The sequence below is a fragment of the Argentina silus genome, assembly GCF_951799395.1.
Source record: "Argentina silus genome assembly, chromosome: 17".
Classification (NCBI taxonomy): Eukaryota; Metazoa; Chordata; class Actinopteri; order Argentiniformes; family Argentinidae; genus Argentina; species Argentina silus.
The window spans coordinates 4530367-4544358 of NC_139671.1; the positions used below are offsets into that span (position 1 = coordinate 4530367).

The window sequence follows — 13992 nt, forward strand, 5'->3', positions numbered from 1 at the left end:
CTTATAAAACATGAGTCCATTCACAATCAATGCTCTCCTATTAGCTTGATATCAGGGACCAATGTAATGCAGTCAATGTTAGAGAATATAGCATTCCTCATCAGTGAGAATCTAATAATCTAATCATCACTAAACTAAGAAGCAATCCCGGTTTCTAACAGTAAGCCGAGAACTGAGATCTGTGTTTTAGAATGATCTGATACAAACCGAAAAAAACACATCTTCTGCAAGACTGTTGACCGAAATCAAAGTGTCGCCATGTTGTGTTTGTGTGGTCATCTCAGGCATGAATGGAGAAGCCTCACCAAGGTAGGTGAGCCATGTGACCTGGCACGGTTCCCAGAGTGCACCACGTTGAAGCTTTATTTGACAAGCGAGAGCATTTCAGGACATCCTTTCTCATCCGGGATTTAAGAGGGAGAGATGGAAGTGAGCACAGCCAGGCCTAGCCAGGAGCAGAGCAAATGTTAGAGATGCTGATTTCAACTGAGCCACTTTGAGAGCTTAGAGTATTAAAGTGTCAACATACTTTGAAGATTGGAGCATCACAATGTCTTAGCTCCTTGCTCAGGACAGCTGCCAAGTCAGCTGATGCTAGATATGACCATCCGATCAACGACTGACCTGCTAGAAAACATTGAACTAATCATGACTCGGGTAATTTGTAATTGTGCGGAACCAACGTTGGCTCCAACTGTGCTGTGCTACCGTAGTAATGTGCATCAAAGCACAACAGTCAGGTTTAAAGATTAACCACTGGATTTACCCCCTACAGAGATGACATTGAACTAATACATTTGTGTTGTTGTGTGACTGTTTGAAAGTGAAGAGGTATTGAGTTTGTCAAGAGACTAACGAACAGTTGAACAGGTGTACCTAATAAAGTGGCCGGTGAGTGTAGATGCTGCTGACAAAATATATTAACATCAGATACTAAGTTAATTGCTCCTTTTCTAAACATTTACTCCACAGTTTACTACACCCTTACATATTGTGAATGAAGTGAACCATTTAATAATCTCTTACAAGGTGTGTGGAGGCTACAACAGGGGGTTTCGTTAATTTCCCCTAAACCATGCGACTCTGTCAATGCCTAACTCTTTGGGTGCGGGACTTCTTCAGTGTTAATTAAGCCTGCTCATACACCATTGAATAATGGCTTGCTAGAACTGAGGCATCGGAGTGATTCTCTTCCCGCTAAGAATGGATTAACCTGAGACGTTACAGTGGCCAATTAAGCCACCTTTCACAGTGTAAGAAAGCAGGCACCCTTCAGGGGGCATGTGTCATGATCCCAAATTATCCTTTGCTTATGACAAAACAACCAGTGCTTTAGTTGAAATATAGGCTGGACACAAGCCACAATTCGTTCTGCCTTGAGGTTTGACCACAAAGGAAGGACGGTCTCCAGTGAGAAATAAATCGACTTGCTCAATAGGAATAGTGTCCTTATTCTACTTATCCTTTCCCTTCAAATACATTGAGTTCATCTCAATAGTCTAAAGAATCTTCTTCACCGTGTGTCATTTCCTTAAACAGTGCAGACAGAGACCGGGAAAGGGAGATGTACCCATTTCCTCATGCCAAAGTGGTGTTGCCTTGCCAGTTTCTTCTTACTCAAGACTGAGAAACTCTAATCCTAAACTTTGAAGGCATTCAGGATTTGCTTTGATATACCAGGGATGAAATTGCAGAGCCGCTTAGGTGCATCCAAGCAAATGACCACTCATATTTAATAAACATCAGGCAGCTACTCCATGACACCATCTACAGGCCATTCAATGCTTTTGTTTCATTTATAGTCAAAAAACACCTACTACTCATATCATCTCCCACATGTAAGTGTATAAAATAGGCGCAAACAAGGAATAAGGACAAGCAAACACAAACTTACTTATATTAATTAAAGTATATGTTATTTAATAACCATGATTCACTCATTAACTGCACAGTTACAGTTAAGATTTAAATTTCCCTGTCGGGTGAGACACTTGGCAACAGTACTGCATGTAAAGGCACAATGACTGGTAATGGAGAATGCACAGTAATGTCATATCACACACGGTGGTGGTCAGTATAAAACACACAGAGATTGGAATTGTCAATCAGCCATTGGCTGGCTTTGTCAAACACATTTCCATCCAAATATTTCGAATGGGAACGAGAATATTCTGTTTTTAAAAAAGGCACATCTAATCATTTCCAAAGTCAATAGTAGCAAAACAAAATGGTAAACTCTTGAAAATGATAGTATAAAACGTGAAGGCACACACAACATAGGAAAGGTACACACACACAACATAGGAAAGGTACACACACACAACATAGGAAAGGTACACACACACAACATAGGAAAGGTACACACACAAAACATAGGAAAGGTATACACACGTATGGAGTAAATATGAGTGAGGCACGGTTCACTTGGTGGATTAAGTTATTGGTTGACACAAAATAATAATTATAATAAAAAAAACACCACAGCCTCAGTCATTATATATAGAATATTCCAAAAACCACGCAATCCTTTGGTGAATATGATTGTGAGAGACTCCAGAGCCTTCTGGGTATTTCAAGATGGATTCTCGAGGGGGGGTGACTCAGCTACGTCCTCGTCAGCGATGGCAGATACTGCCAATAAAGACACAAACCCAAGAAACCGAAAAAAGGGCAACCAAGTCCTTGAAATTCCTAAAAAACAACACTATAAATGACGACACAACTACACATGGCCTGAACTAACAGCTGATTGGTCACAACGGAGCCTGTTTGCCACATCCTGTTACAGTGGTCAGTTCAGATAGCTGACTGGCCACAACGCAGTATCCTTTTCGGTAAGTGTTGGCCATTTAGTCCCATTGATTCCTCCTAATCTCCCTTTTTTTCAAGATCACGGTGTGACACCGTCCTGGTCCATGCTACAGCCCAGGGCCTCGATGTCGTTGCTGATGTCGGAAATCATGCGATCCCACTCGTCGCCCTCGGAGGGCGCCAGCCCCTCTTCTGAGCCCCCGCCGTCACCGCCCGCCGCTCCGTTGCCGTTGGTGGTGGAGTCGGAGGCGGAGCTGGCCGTGCGGCGGTAGCGGCCGAAGCTGTCGGTGATGATGCCACGGCCGTCCTTCACGCCGATGGTTTCCAGGAAGTTCTCAAAGTGCTGGCTGTCCTTCTCTGGGATGAAGGGCCGCAGGCCTGGAGAGGGGGGGAAGGAGTCACCGGGAGGTTAAACCCTGGGAGCTGCAATAGCGCCTTTCTTTTGACATGCTAATTCATATACTCTCCTCCTGCGAAGTGCTAACACTACCTGTCAAAGTCCGGATCACCCCCACTCACAAGGATCACCATCATCAATCCTAACATTATCAGAAGAACTAGCTACAGTGCTGCTGCTGCCTTGACCAACACAACAAGCACAGCTATTGTGGAATAGTTGTTTCAAATGCCAACGGAGAAAGGAACATAGACAGTAGGGAAAAGGAATAGGAAATGAACAGACATTAAAGAACTTGACTACGCAATTAACTTTCAGAACTTGCGCCGTCATGGAGACTGAGAATGGTGGGAGTTGGCGGCTCATGCCCTGCCAGCACAGTGAAGCTGGAACAGCAGGTTTGGGGATGTGTCAGTATACAGGAAGTGGTGCTCACCCAGTAGGAGGAACTTCCTGCTGTCTCCGTAGAGTTGTCGGAGGTTGATGCAGAACTCGTGGATGGAGGCGCCGTTGCGGTACTCGTGCAGCAGGGTGGCAAACTGCTGTATCTCCTGAGATGACAGCTTGGTCCGCAGCTGGAAGAGAGAGAGAGAGAGAGAGAGAGAGGAAAGAGCGGTGAGAAAGTAGGAAAGTAGGGGAAAAGGTAGAGACAGAGTGGAATGAGGAACAACATGTGAGCTGAATGTCGTTGCTAGTCTAGGCACATCGCAACTACATCTGTTAAAAAGAGCAAGTCAGACGATATATAATGCAGTACATAATTCATACAGACCCCCCCTGAAACACACACGAACACACACACACACACACACCGTTGTCATGTAGTCCTGCAGGAGCTCCGCAGCGGTGGTGCTCAGCTCGCCCTCGCTGGCCGTCTTGGTCTGAGGGGAGGCCGGGGTGGAGGAGGGGGAGGGAGAGTTCCCCCCGGCCTCCAGAGAACCCTGGAATGAGCTGACAAAGAACAAAATCTTCAACACCCGATTTTTTTTTCTTTTTTCTCCAAATTCAATACCAACACTTTATTCATTCCTTTAGGGGCAATTCAGAAAGACATTCCCGTGTCACAATACCATCCTCCACTTATAATACAAGTGTCATCAACAGGACACAGACATCACATTACTCAATAATCCCTGTAAGCACCACATAAATACAGTGTTAGTATTGGAAAGAGGAAGCATTTTGTCTTCTTTTTAGCTATATACTCAGTTTGGATTTGAAATCAAACAGTTATTAGGAGGTTAAAGTAGAGACTCTCAGCTTTAATTCAATGTTTTCTTTTTTTCCAGATTGGTTTCACCATTTAAAAGTTGCAACCCTTTGTATACATAGTCCTCCTATTTCAGGGAACCAGTAGTAGTCATGTGTGTCCTGTCACATCATGTGTGGAGGCACAAGAGAGCCGTCAATGTCTAGTATTGATTCAAAAGAAACTATCATAAACATATCCAAAACCTTAGGCTTGCGAACACCAACAGTTCGGAACATCATCCAAAATAAGAAAAACACTGGTGAGCTCAGCAACCGCAAACGGACTGGTAGGCCAGGAAGGCTTCTATAATGGAAGACAGGGACGGCAATGGAGACAGGGACAGTTCTGACATCAGTGGCCATGGGTTGTATACTTACAATGTGCTCGCCTCTGCCTCAAAGGCTTCCTTGACATCCACCTTGCTTGAAGAGTCATCTGCAGGATTAGAAAAACAAAATGCAGATCTATATCTTGACACTACGTTAACCCCGTGCTGCAAGTTGACAACTCCCGTGAGTTTTGCACTTGCCGTTGTCGCCAGCATACTCATACATAATCTAACCAAAACAATTCAAAGCATGTGAATTGAATTGGCCTTCCTTCCACGAAAAGAGCAGCACAGCACAAAGCAAGCCACATCTAACACAGCTCACTTAAAACAGCTGTGGGCCTATGCTTGAGTGCAACTGTGATCACTTCCTTTGTGGACGGAACACAGCGGGCCCCCGCCCAAACACTCTTAGGTGGCCTCCTTTCTTCACCTCCTTCACATATTTTGCTTACAAAAGAACGATGAAAAGACTGGACACAAGGGCTGTGTTATAAAATGCGTATACGGTATACACTCTTGATAGAGCGCAAGAACGCATTTAGATGTGTGTTCTATTCTTATAAGACAATAAAGCACAATAGGTCAAATAGATGAAAAGAAGGAAGACATGGATAATTGCATGTACTCACTCATTTGGAAAAAGTATATCAATATCCTAGCATTTGAAAACATGTTTTTTTTGTAAATTAATCTTATCGACTAATCGATAAAGATAATCTACAGATTAATCAATAACAAAATAATCGTAGGGACCTAATGATGGCTAGTACTCACCACTGTAAAGAGAGAGGTGCCTAGTAGGAGTGGTGGCTCCATCAAAGATGGCGCGGTCCAGGAAGTCGATGGTAGACTCTGTGTAAACTATCTGGAAGACTTGGCTGAGGAGCAGACAGAGCTCCTCTGCTGCTGCCTGCAAATGACAGAGCAGTCACTACCTCAGTCAGTAGTGGTGCGTTCGAGTGCTCCCCGGAAAGTCTGATCTCCCCACCACAATTTTGTATAGTGGTCCTCATTGGTTGATTCGTTCAGAGTGGGAAACTCTGGTATCAAATGTCATTTGGTAACATGAGTTTACAACCTGGAGATTTAACAGTTCCCTATTCCCGAGGAGCACTCAAACTCAGCAAAAGAAAACACCTTAATGAATTAAACAACCAATCACAACCAATAGGCTAGAAGAAATGTACCAGTAGGTAGCATTGGCTCTCTAGGACTGGCGTACCACTTGGTTAGAATAGGGGCGAGAAACAAAAATAAAAACAGCTAAAATCTGCCATTATGTTTGCTCGTCGATTTTTCAATTTAGAAGAGAAGTCGCTCCTTGGGTAAAAGCTTAGCGTAGAGTCCTGATAAGGGCATTGGTGTGTGTGAACTACTGGACCAGCGTATCGTGGCAATACCTTGTTCTCGACGGCCAGCACGAGCAGGCAGCAGACCTCCACCAGCACGGCCCCGCTCTCGGAGAGGGAGCTGAGGGTCTGGGATTTGGACAACTCTGGGCAGGTACTGGGGCAAGGGGAGACGCCCGCCTCCTGGGCTGAACACAAAAAGGGAGGTGATTTGGAGATTTTTTTTGGGGGGGGGGTTGTTTATCCAGAGCAGCTCGTATGCATTAAAGCAAATGGAACTGAATAAAACTCATAAACATGAGCATTGGAAGTAAACTCTTCTTCACACCACATAGGGTCAGACACAATGAGTCTAGACAAAGCACTTTTCATATAGACAGTGTGCCTAGAACAAACTGGTCCTGTGTGGCTCGTTGGTAGAGCATGGAGTTAGCAACTTTGTACTATATATACTTTTATAGAACATTGTAAATGTTGTTTACATGTATGCAAATTGGTATGACATTTCAGTCCACAAAGCACTAATACAACTACTACTGGCAATGCTAAGGTTCAATTCCCACTGGGACCGTATATACAAAAAAATGACACACTCAACACAATGGCATATATTCTCATAATATACTCAGTGATATAATGCTGCTGGAAGAGAAGCTCAGTACCTGTTTTGAGCACCACTAGGTGGAGAGAGTCGTCGCGGATGTAGGACACGGCGGCGATGTCGTGGATGGGCACGCGCAGGATGATGTCCTCGCCATCGCGCCAAACCAGCTTGACGTTGTACGCCGACAGGCTGACCACCGCGTCCTGCTCTGACGTCAGATGGCCGGCCAGCTGGTGGGACTTCTGTGAAAGAACAACAAGAATTTTGTCGCTGTTTCCAGAAACTGGAAACAGGCCGCAGAGCAGATATTCTCTGTTGTGCAAATTAGAGGCTTCCGCGGTAACCGTGCCACTGCAGTCACGTCAAGCCACCCGTGGGGTTAGAGCAAAGAATCTATGAGTTTAAATGATAGTAAAAGTCAAAATGATTGCAAAAGTACATTTGAAGCTTACCCTTGCATTGTCAATTAGCTGCAGAACTTCTGTCCGACTGGAGGGGTTAAGGTAACCTGGCACAGATGTCAGTTGTCCTAGGTACTATAAAACACAAGTAACACATTCATTCAAATCCCTAAATATGAACATCTGAAATATGTACTTTTTCCAAGACACAGTGAGTTTCAAAGTAGAAAGCTGCTGTGATTTAGGATGTGATTGCCACAAAGTTTTGATTTTGGTCCATTTGAATGATGTGTTCGGACTAACAATGCTGTTTGTTCTGAGTTCAGCAAACCAGGCATTCCTAATTAATTCAGATACATCACACCTTTGCCAGTCAGTACTCTGAACTCCATGGGCAGGACCACTTACCTTGACCTCCTTCTCAATGTAGTCGTTCAGCAAGATGTCTGGGTCAATGCGGTGGTCTGGGAGGGAGAGGGCGAATGTGTGGAGGGCCCTGCGCTCTGTGGCCTTCTCTTGCGCCTTCTTGTCCCTCCCCTTCTCGCCTTTCAGGAAGACGCGCTTGAAGGGAGACACGATTCCAGGCTAGTGGGAAAGAGAAAGAGAAAGAAAGCGAGGGGTGGGGGGGGGGAAAGATATGTTCTTGTGTTTTCACTTTAGCAATGAAAGATACTGCCTTTTCAAACCAACAAAGCTCATTGAACTGAAACAGGAGTAGTAGTTACATGGGTATGCAGTGCTTTTGCAGTGTGTGAGAAATAAATGTCCAACATGCAGCCGTTGTCTTAATTTCATATCCTTCATCACACGCATATTCCAGGTAGCTTCAAAGTTAAGAGTCTGAGAGTACTGAACCTACATTCCTTGCAACTACAAGCAAAAAAACCCTCAAAATGAAACAATGTTTTGAAGCTAGTAGTGGACTTGGTCTTACATGCCTTGCAATTTCTGCTGATCTGACTTTTCCCCCTGCCTCAGCTGGAAGCTCCAGCTACCCGCAAACACGATTGATGGCTTGCTTTGAGAGTGCAAATGTGCGGCAACCCAACTGCGCGTTCCCCAAATGTACCCATTAACATTTAACAGATAAATAATGAATACTAGGTCCAAGCATTACATTTGCTCTCGGGTTTTATATGACACTGTAATGATAGAGATAAGATGATGGAGGATAATGACATTAACATGCAGTGAAAAAAGAACTGCCATTTCCATTGCGGTGGCTCTAACCACTGACTCTGGACCTTGGTCTCAAAAAGAGAAAAGCAATCAAAATGTTTTCCTTCCTCTTTTCTCCAAATGTTCACATGTTAGACTTGAACGCAACCCTGCCTTCTACTTCAGCCTAGAACCCCAGTGTCGCAATGCTCACATGTGCAAAAGGCACACAACTAGTGCCTTGACAGGAGAGCAAAAAGAAAGCTTTGACAAAACGTTCAGGCCACCGAAACACCAACGACACACGATGGAAACAAACTTCTGTGCGTGAAGCGTTGCGGAACGCCTTACCTCGTTCTCCATGAAGCCTCGCAAACAGCCGTCTGAAATATTGAACGGAGGAGCCGGTTGGGCTCGGGCAAGGCGCTTCCCTCAGACTGTCTATCACCTGCTGCCTCCACTCACTCACAGGTAGCCTAACAGCTGCTGAGTGAGCACTGACGCACAGGGCCAGACACACCACGGGCTTCCCACAAAGTAAAGGAAGCACCTCTGCTTCTCTACGCGATACAGGAAGGAGATCAACCACCAACTTCCTGTGATGACATGCTGCACGCCTCGGCCATAGAGGTGCTTTAAACCACAGCAGACGTTTCAGCCAACAGAGGCCTACTACGACGAGGGCTTCGACATATCAGATCAGTTTCACGTTGCTTAGTTATGATTACGATCATGAGGACGGGTCTCAAATGAAATGGGCCTAGTTGGCAACTGCAGATCAACGTAAACGGGGACGCCGTTTCTCAATCATGAAACTAGAGTAAAGCCAGTTGTCTCTAAACAGAGCGTTTGGTGCTTTCAATAACAGTCGTCCTGTCTGACACATGATCCCACACATGGTGCATCACACTCCACTAGTGCATTATTTAACAGTGGAAGCCTCCAGTCACAAGTGTAGGACAGTTGCATTAACATTTCATGGCCCTTTGGTGTAATGTGAGACCACAGCTACCACAGGTGACCTCTGCCTGCCAAATGGCCCTGAGATGGAGGCCATTTTGGGGAGGACCGGGTTTTGTTCCAGCCAAACACTCATGTTACAGAGGCTAATAATTAGCTCGCCCACTCATAGTTTTCGCTCTGGACCGTAATTAATCAAATCTGTGTGGGACACAGACTTGAGTGCTCAGTAGAGTAGATCTCCATGATTAGGGTTGGTAAGACTGTCTAAGGACTAAAGCATGTGTAAGCTCAAATCTTGACACCACCTTCAATGTCCATGCACTACAGTTTCAGCGCAGCTGGGCCAAGTTTAAAGTAACACAATTCAACAGCGCCATCTAGTGGGATTAAACAAAACTCATAATTTAAACTGTTAAAAGAGATGAGTTCACCTAAATTACAAAATCACATTTGGTTCCTTACCCTGAAGGAGTGTATGGACAAGAACAGACTTCAATCCACACTTTGGTTCTGTTTACTAACAGCTAATGTTTTTTTCCTTTTTTTAAACCCAATGCAAGTCAATGGACCCTAAATTAGCATGTTTGAAATGTCATGCTCAAATAATCGCAAAGGCATTTAAATCAAGTAAACCGAGTCTCTTCAGAGAATTTGAGATGATTTGGGCATGACATTTCACACATGCTAACTTAGGGTTAGTTAAAGTGCCCTGACAAACAACTGAAGTTTCTTTGTCCATTAACTAATTTTAGGTTAGGGAACCAAACACATGATTTTGTAATTAGGGTGAACAATCCCTTTAAGACCTCTTCCCCTGGCACTGTGATCACCAACCCTGGTCCTGGGGAGTGCAAGGCTCCACACCAACCCTGGTCCTGGGGAGTGCAAGGCTCCACACCAACCCTGGTCCTGGGGAGTGCAAGGCTCCACACCAACCCTGGTCCTGGGGAGTGAAAGGCTTTAGCTCCATTCCAAAACACCTGATTTGAGCTAATAAAGGGATGGTCTTGATGGTAGGCCTGCCTACCTGAACTGCACTAGAATACAAGCCTGTCCACCCTGTGGCTCTACAGGACCAGGTTTGGTGGCCAGCACCATAACAACTTTAAGGACCAAAACATGAAAACAATGCAAACTTTAACATCACAGTTTCTATTTCACTTTGTGAACAGGATCAAAGCAAAGGGCCAGGAAATGTCCTTTGCACATATTTGACTGGCCTCAAACGACCCACCTGCCAACAATGCATTTCCTCCAAATCAAAACGCTCACAGCCTGCAAACCTCAGAGAATTTAATGGGAAATTCTAACACCAGTTTCCCCAAGGTGGAGAAAAAGGCCACACAAAAGATGTAAGACATTCCAATTCCCATGTCAGTGTGGGCAGACAGAGGGTCGTCACATCCTGTCTGGCTTCTGTAAGCCCTGCCCTTCATTCTCCAGGGCGAACCAGAGAAGGAAAAATGTGGGCATTCGAAAGAAATGAAAGCACTTCCTCCTGCTGAAAAATATGGTATTGAAAAAAGGAAGGAAAAAAAGCAAAATGCAAAAACAAAAAAAAGAGTAAAACTATGATATCTAGGACAGTGAGTTGTTCGGTCTAGCAGAACGGAGAAATAAGACGTGCATGTGTGTCCGTCCATGTGTGAGTGAGAGGGTATAATCATGTGCGAGATGAAACACTGACTCCCATCATGAGTGACACTGATGACCCTGGTCTACGACAGCTGACACTAAGTAGACATCCTTTCCGACACCCACGCCTGCCTTAACAATGAGAGCATGAATCCAGGAAGCATGAAACCAGAGTCATGGGTTTTAAAGGGATGTTCCACCCAAAACACTTTTTTTTTTCCTGGTTAGGCTTCTTGGTTGTATTTCTCCTTGGTTGTAGTTGATTAGCCCAGACAGTGTTTAATTACATATGTTACTTCCTTGATACTGAGTCGTCATATTTTGGGCTCCATAGGGTCCTATTCATTCTGGAATTATGTCAAAAACACCTTACAGACACTATGAGAACACCACTCTTCCTTCATTGATAGATTCATCCGTCCAAGGATGAGATCAGTTGACAAGATCATCCATTCTAAATAGTGAGCTGTGTTCTACAGCGTAGCATTCTTTCATGTCTTGTTTTGACAGGGAGAAGAGGCTCAGAATCAGAGCGACAGGACTTTGGATTTATTTTAGTTTTTTTCTTAAGATTCTGTTGAATCATATTGCATAGTCTATATTGCAGCCAAAGTGGACAAAGTAAAGTTCTAAAATAATTTGTTTTCCATGTGAAATTAAGCTATTCAATTCTCTAAAATGAAATCTACGCAGGATTGTTTATGAAGCTATAGCTGAGGTAGTTATTTATGACATTACAATAGGAGTCTTGTATTCTAACTTGTTTAGATTATATACATGTTTAGATTATATTATTGTATTTGAAATTAAAAATACAATGCAGCCTGTCCTGTAGCTAGTAGCACCTGTAGCACTACATATTGTGCTTGGTACCGAGACATATTAAATGCATAATGCCCCTTAAATGCATTTGGGAAATAATATTTTTAAAAATCTACGCAAAGCTGTAAGAAGCAAAACTGATGGAAATATTGGCTGTGGAAATATTCTGTCTTAGCCTAATGGTGAAATTTGTGTTTTAAGTAAAGGCGTCTTATACCAATAGAAAATATATTGTTTTATTGTTCTGTTTTGTAAATTTGTAATTGCTATTTTGTCAATATTTGCTCACCTCACCAAGTCAATTTCCTGTATGTGCAAATAATAAATTATTGGGCAAATAAACGAATTGTGATTCTGATAAGAGTTAGTACAGAGATAGTAGCCTAAATGACGGCCAAATAATTGTTCAATTTGGTCACATAAGGTGATCGCACCAAGAGAAAAGCCCTCCTTGTGCGCAGCGTTGACACAGCTCTCTGAAACACAGACAACCAGAGTGTCACAGTAAAAAGAGGATGAATAAACGTCTTGTTTCACTCAGGTTCCTCATCGCTCCCCTAATATAGAGGGGTGCTACATCACTCCCCTAATGTAGAGGGGTGCTACATCACTCCCCTAATGTAGAGGGGTGCTACACCACTCCTGATGACCTAGGGACAACATGTTCACGGTACACTTGTTTGTAAACTGTACCTTTAATTACATTGGGTGAGTCTTAACATTATTGAGCAAAAGCAAACGTGAGTTTTGTGCTCATAGCTCATTTCCAATCCATTGGGGGGGGGGATTCTTCCGAATAATTCATGTATGAAGGATGTATTTAGCGGCACACCTTTCTTGACAGGATCAGTCAGCCCCCTGCAGTGACAGTCAGGACTGTCGACCCCAACCAGCCACTTCTGCTGTCAGTGGCAGGGCTTAGCCCAGAGGAAATTAGCAACAGGTTTAGCTAGCTAACTAACTAACTAACAAGCAAAGAAGCTACTTACCTTTTTCACTTTCTTCACATCATCCTCCATCTCTATGTACAGATCCTCTTCATGTTCAGTTCAGCATAGGATTTATTCGACAGCCCAAAGACATCTAATGTTGCCACAGTGACAGTGACATTTCCACCCAATTTGGCTAGCTAGCTAAAGGCTAGCTAGCTAATTCGGCAAATGTGTTCATAAAAAAGAGCTGAACAATCATAGTTAGCATTATTCTTCAACGTTATCAAAGCCCTACTGTCCTTACGTTAGGTTGAAGTACTTTTGTATAACTTTCACATCCAGATAACAAAGATAAGGGGGAAACAAACTGAGACAAACATCATCAACTTTTCAATCCTACCGCCATTTTGGGCGTAGAACTGCAGTCCAGCATGCATTGCAAAGCACAGCAAAACAGTTGAGAAAAATGTAGCTCCAGTGATCTGCAAAACAATTAAAAAACTATTTGAGAGTTGGTAACTATTGTTCGCTAAATTAACTTCGCCATTATGTTTTTATGTAAGGTATTCAAAATATTTTCCAGATGTATTGCTTTTGACTGTAAAGAAAAATGTCTGAGCTAATTGTCTGAGAGACTTGGGTTTTTATTTAGATTTGAGGGTGTGGGAGGCATCCACACAAATGAACAAGCTCAACATGCTATTATGGCCCAAAACACACTATGTATGCCCAATATTTTCTGTAATGCAGCAGTTCTCAAACTTGGGGTTGGGACCCCATGTTGGGTACACTGAAAATCTGACACAGGACAGACATGTTTTGGGGACAACCAATTGATTAGAGCATATTTTAGATGACTAAAATACACATCATTAATTATGTGCTGGCATGGCCTGAGATCAAGTTGGTGGGGTCACAGGAAATATTGATGTCAATTTGGGAGTTCTAATGGTTTCTATTGGTGTCTATTTGTTGGCGTAATGGTTTCTAATGGTGTCATGTAAAGTTTCTAATGTTGAGTGTCCCAAAAACACAAAACACATTCATTTTTGCTGTCTAATGGTTTATATTGTTTTTTGCTGTTGTTTTTTTTTGCAACAAGGAATACCTTCCATTGTACTTTGTGCCCAATCACTAAGGAATTTGAGTATTGTATGTGCTATTCTGTGTTCTTATGGGCCCGGAAGATGCACTACATCTCAAATGACAGCTGGCTGATGAGTTATGGCTAAAATCATTAGTTTGGCTGAACTGTGGGACACAGATGGCCTATCCAGGCATTAGTCTCCATCATGAGTGTGGAATCTTATGATAATATTGTATGAATCAATTAGTCA

The 13992-nt window shown here is 43.3% G+C and overlaps 1 protein-coding gene across 1 annotated transcript; it reads right to left on the reverse strand.

Moving 5' to 3' along the window:
- Window positions 1–1890: 1890 nt before the first annotated feature.
- Window positions 1891–13049, reverse strand: ccm2 (CCM2 scaffold protein). Its single transcript, XM_083688887.1, has 10 exons — window positions 12713–13049; window positions 7554–7730; window positions 7197–7280; window positions 6803–6986; window positions 6192–6328; window positions 5566–5701; window positions 4838–4895; window positions 4021–4159; window positions 3645–3783; window positions 1891–3189 (listed from the first exon to the last, which is right to left on the reverse strand). Exons 1-10 carry the CDS (start codon window positions 12740–12742, stop codon window positions 2891–2893), a joined length of 1383 nt encoding a protein of 460 aa, XP_083545013.1. The 5' UTR covers window positions 12743–13049; the 3' UTR covers window positions 1891–2890.
- Window positions 13050–13992: the final 943 nt, after the last annotated feature.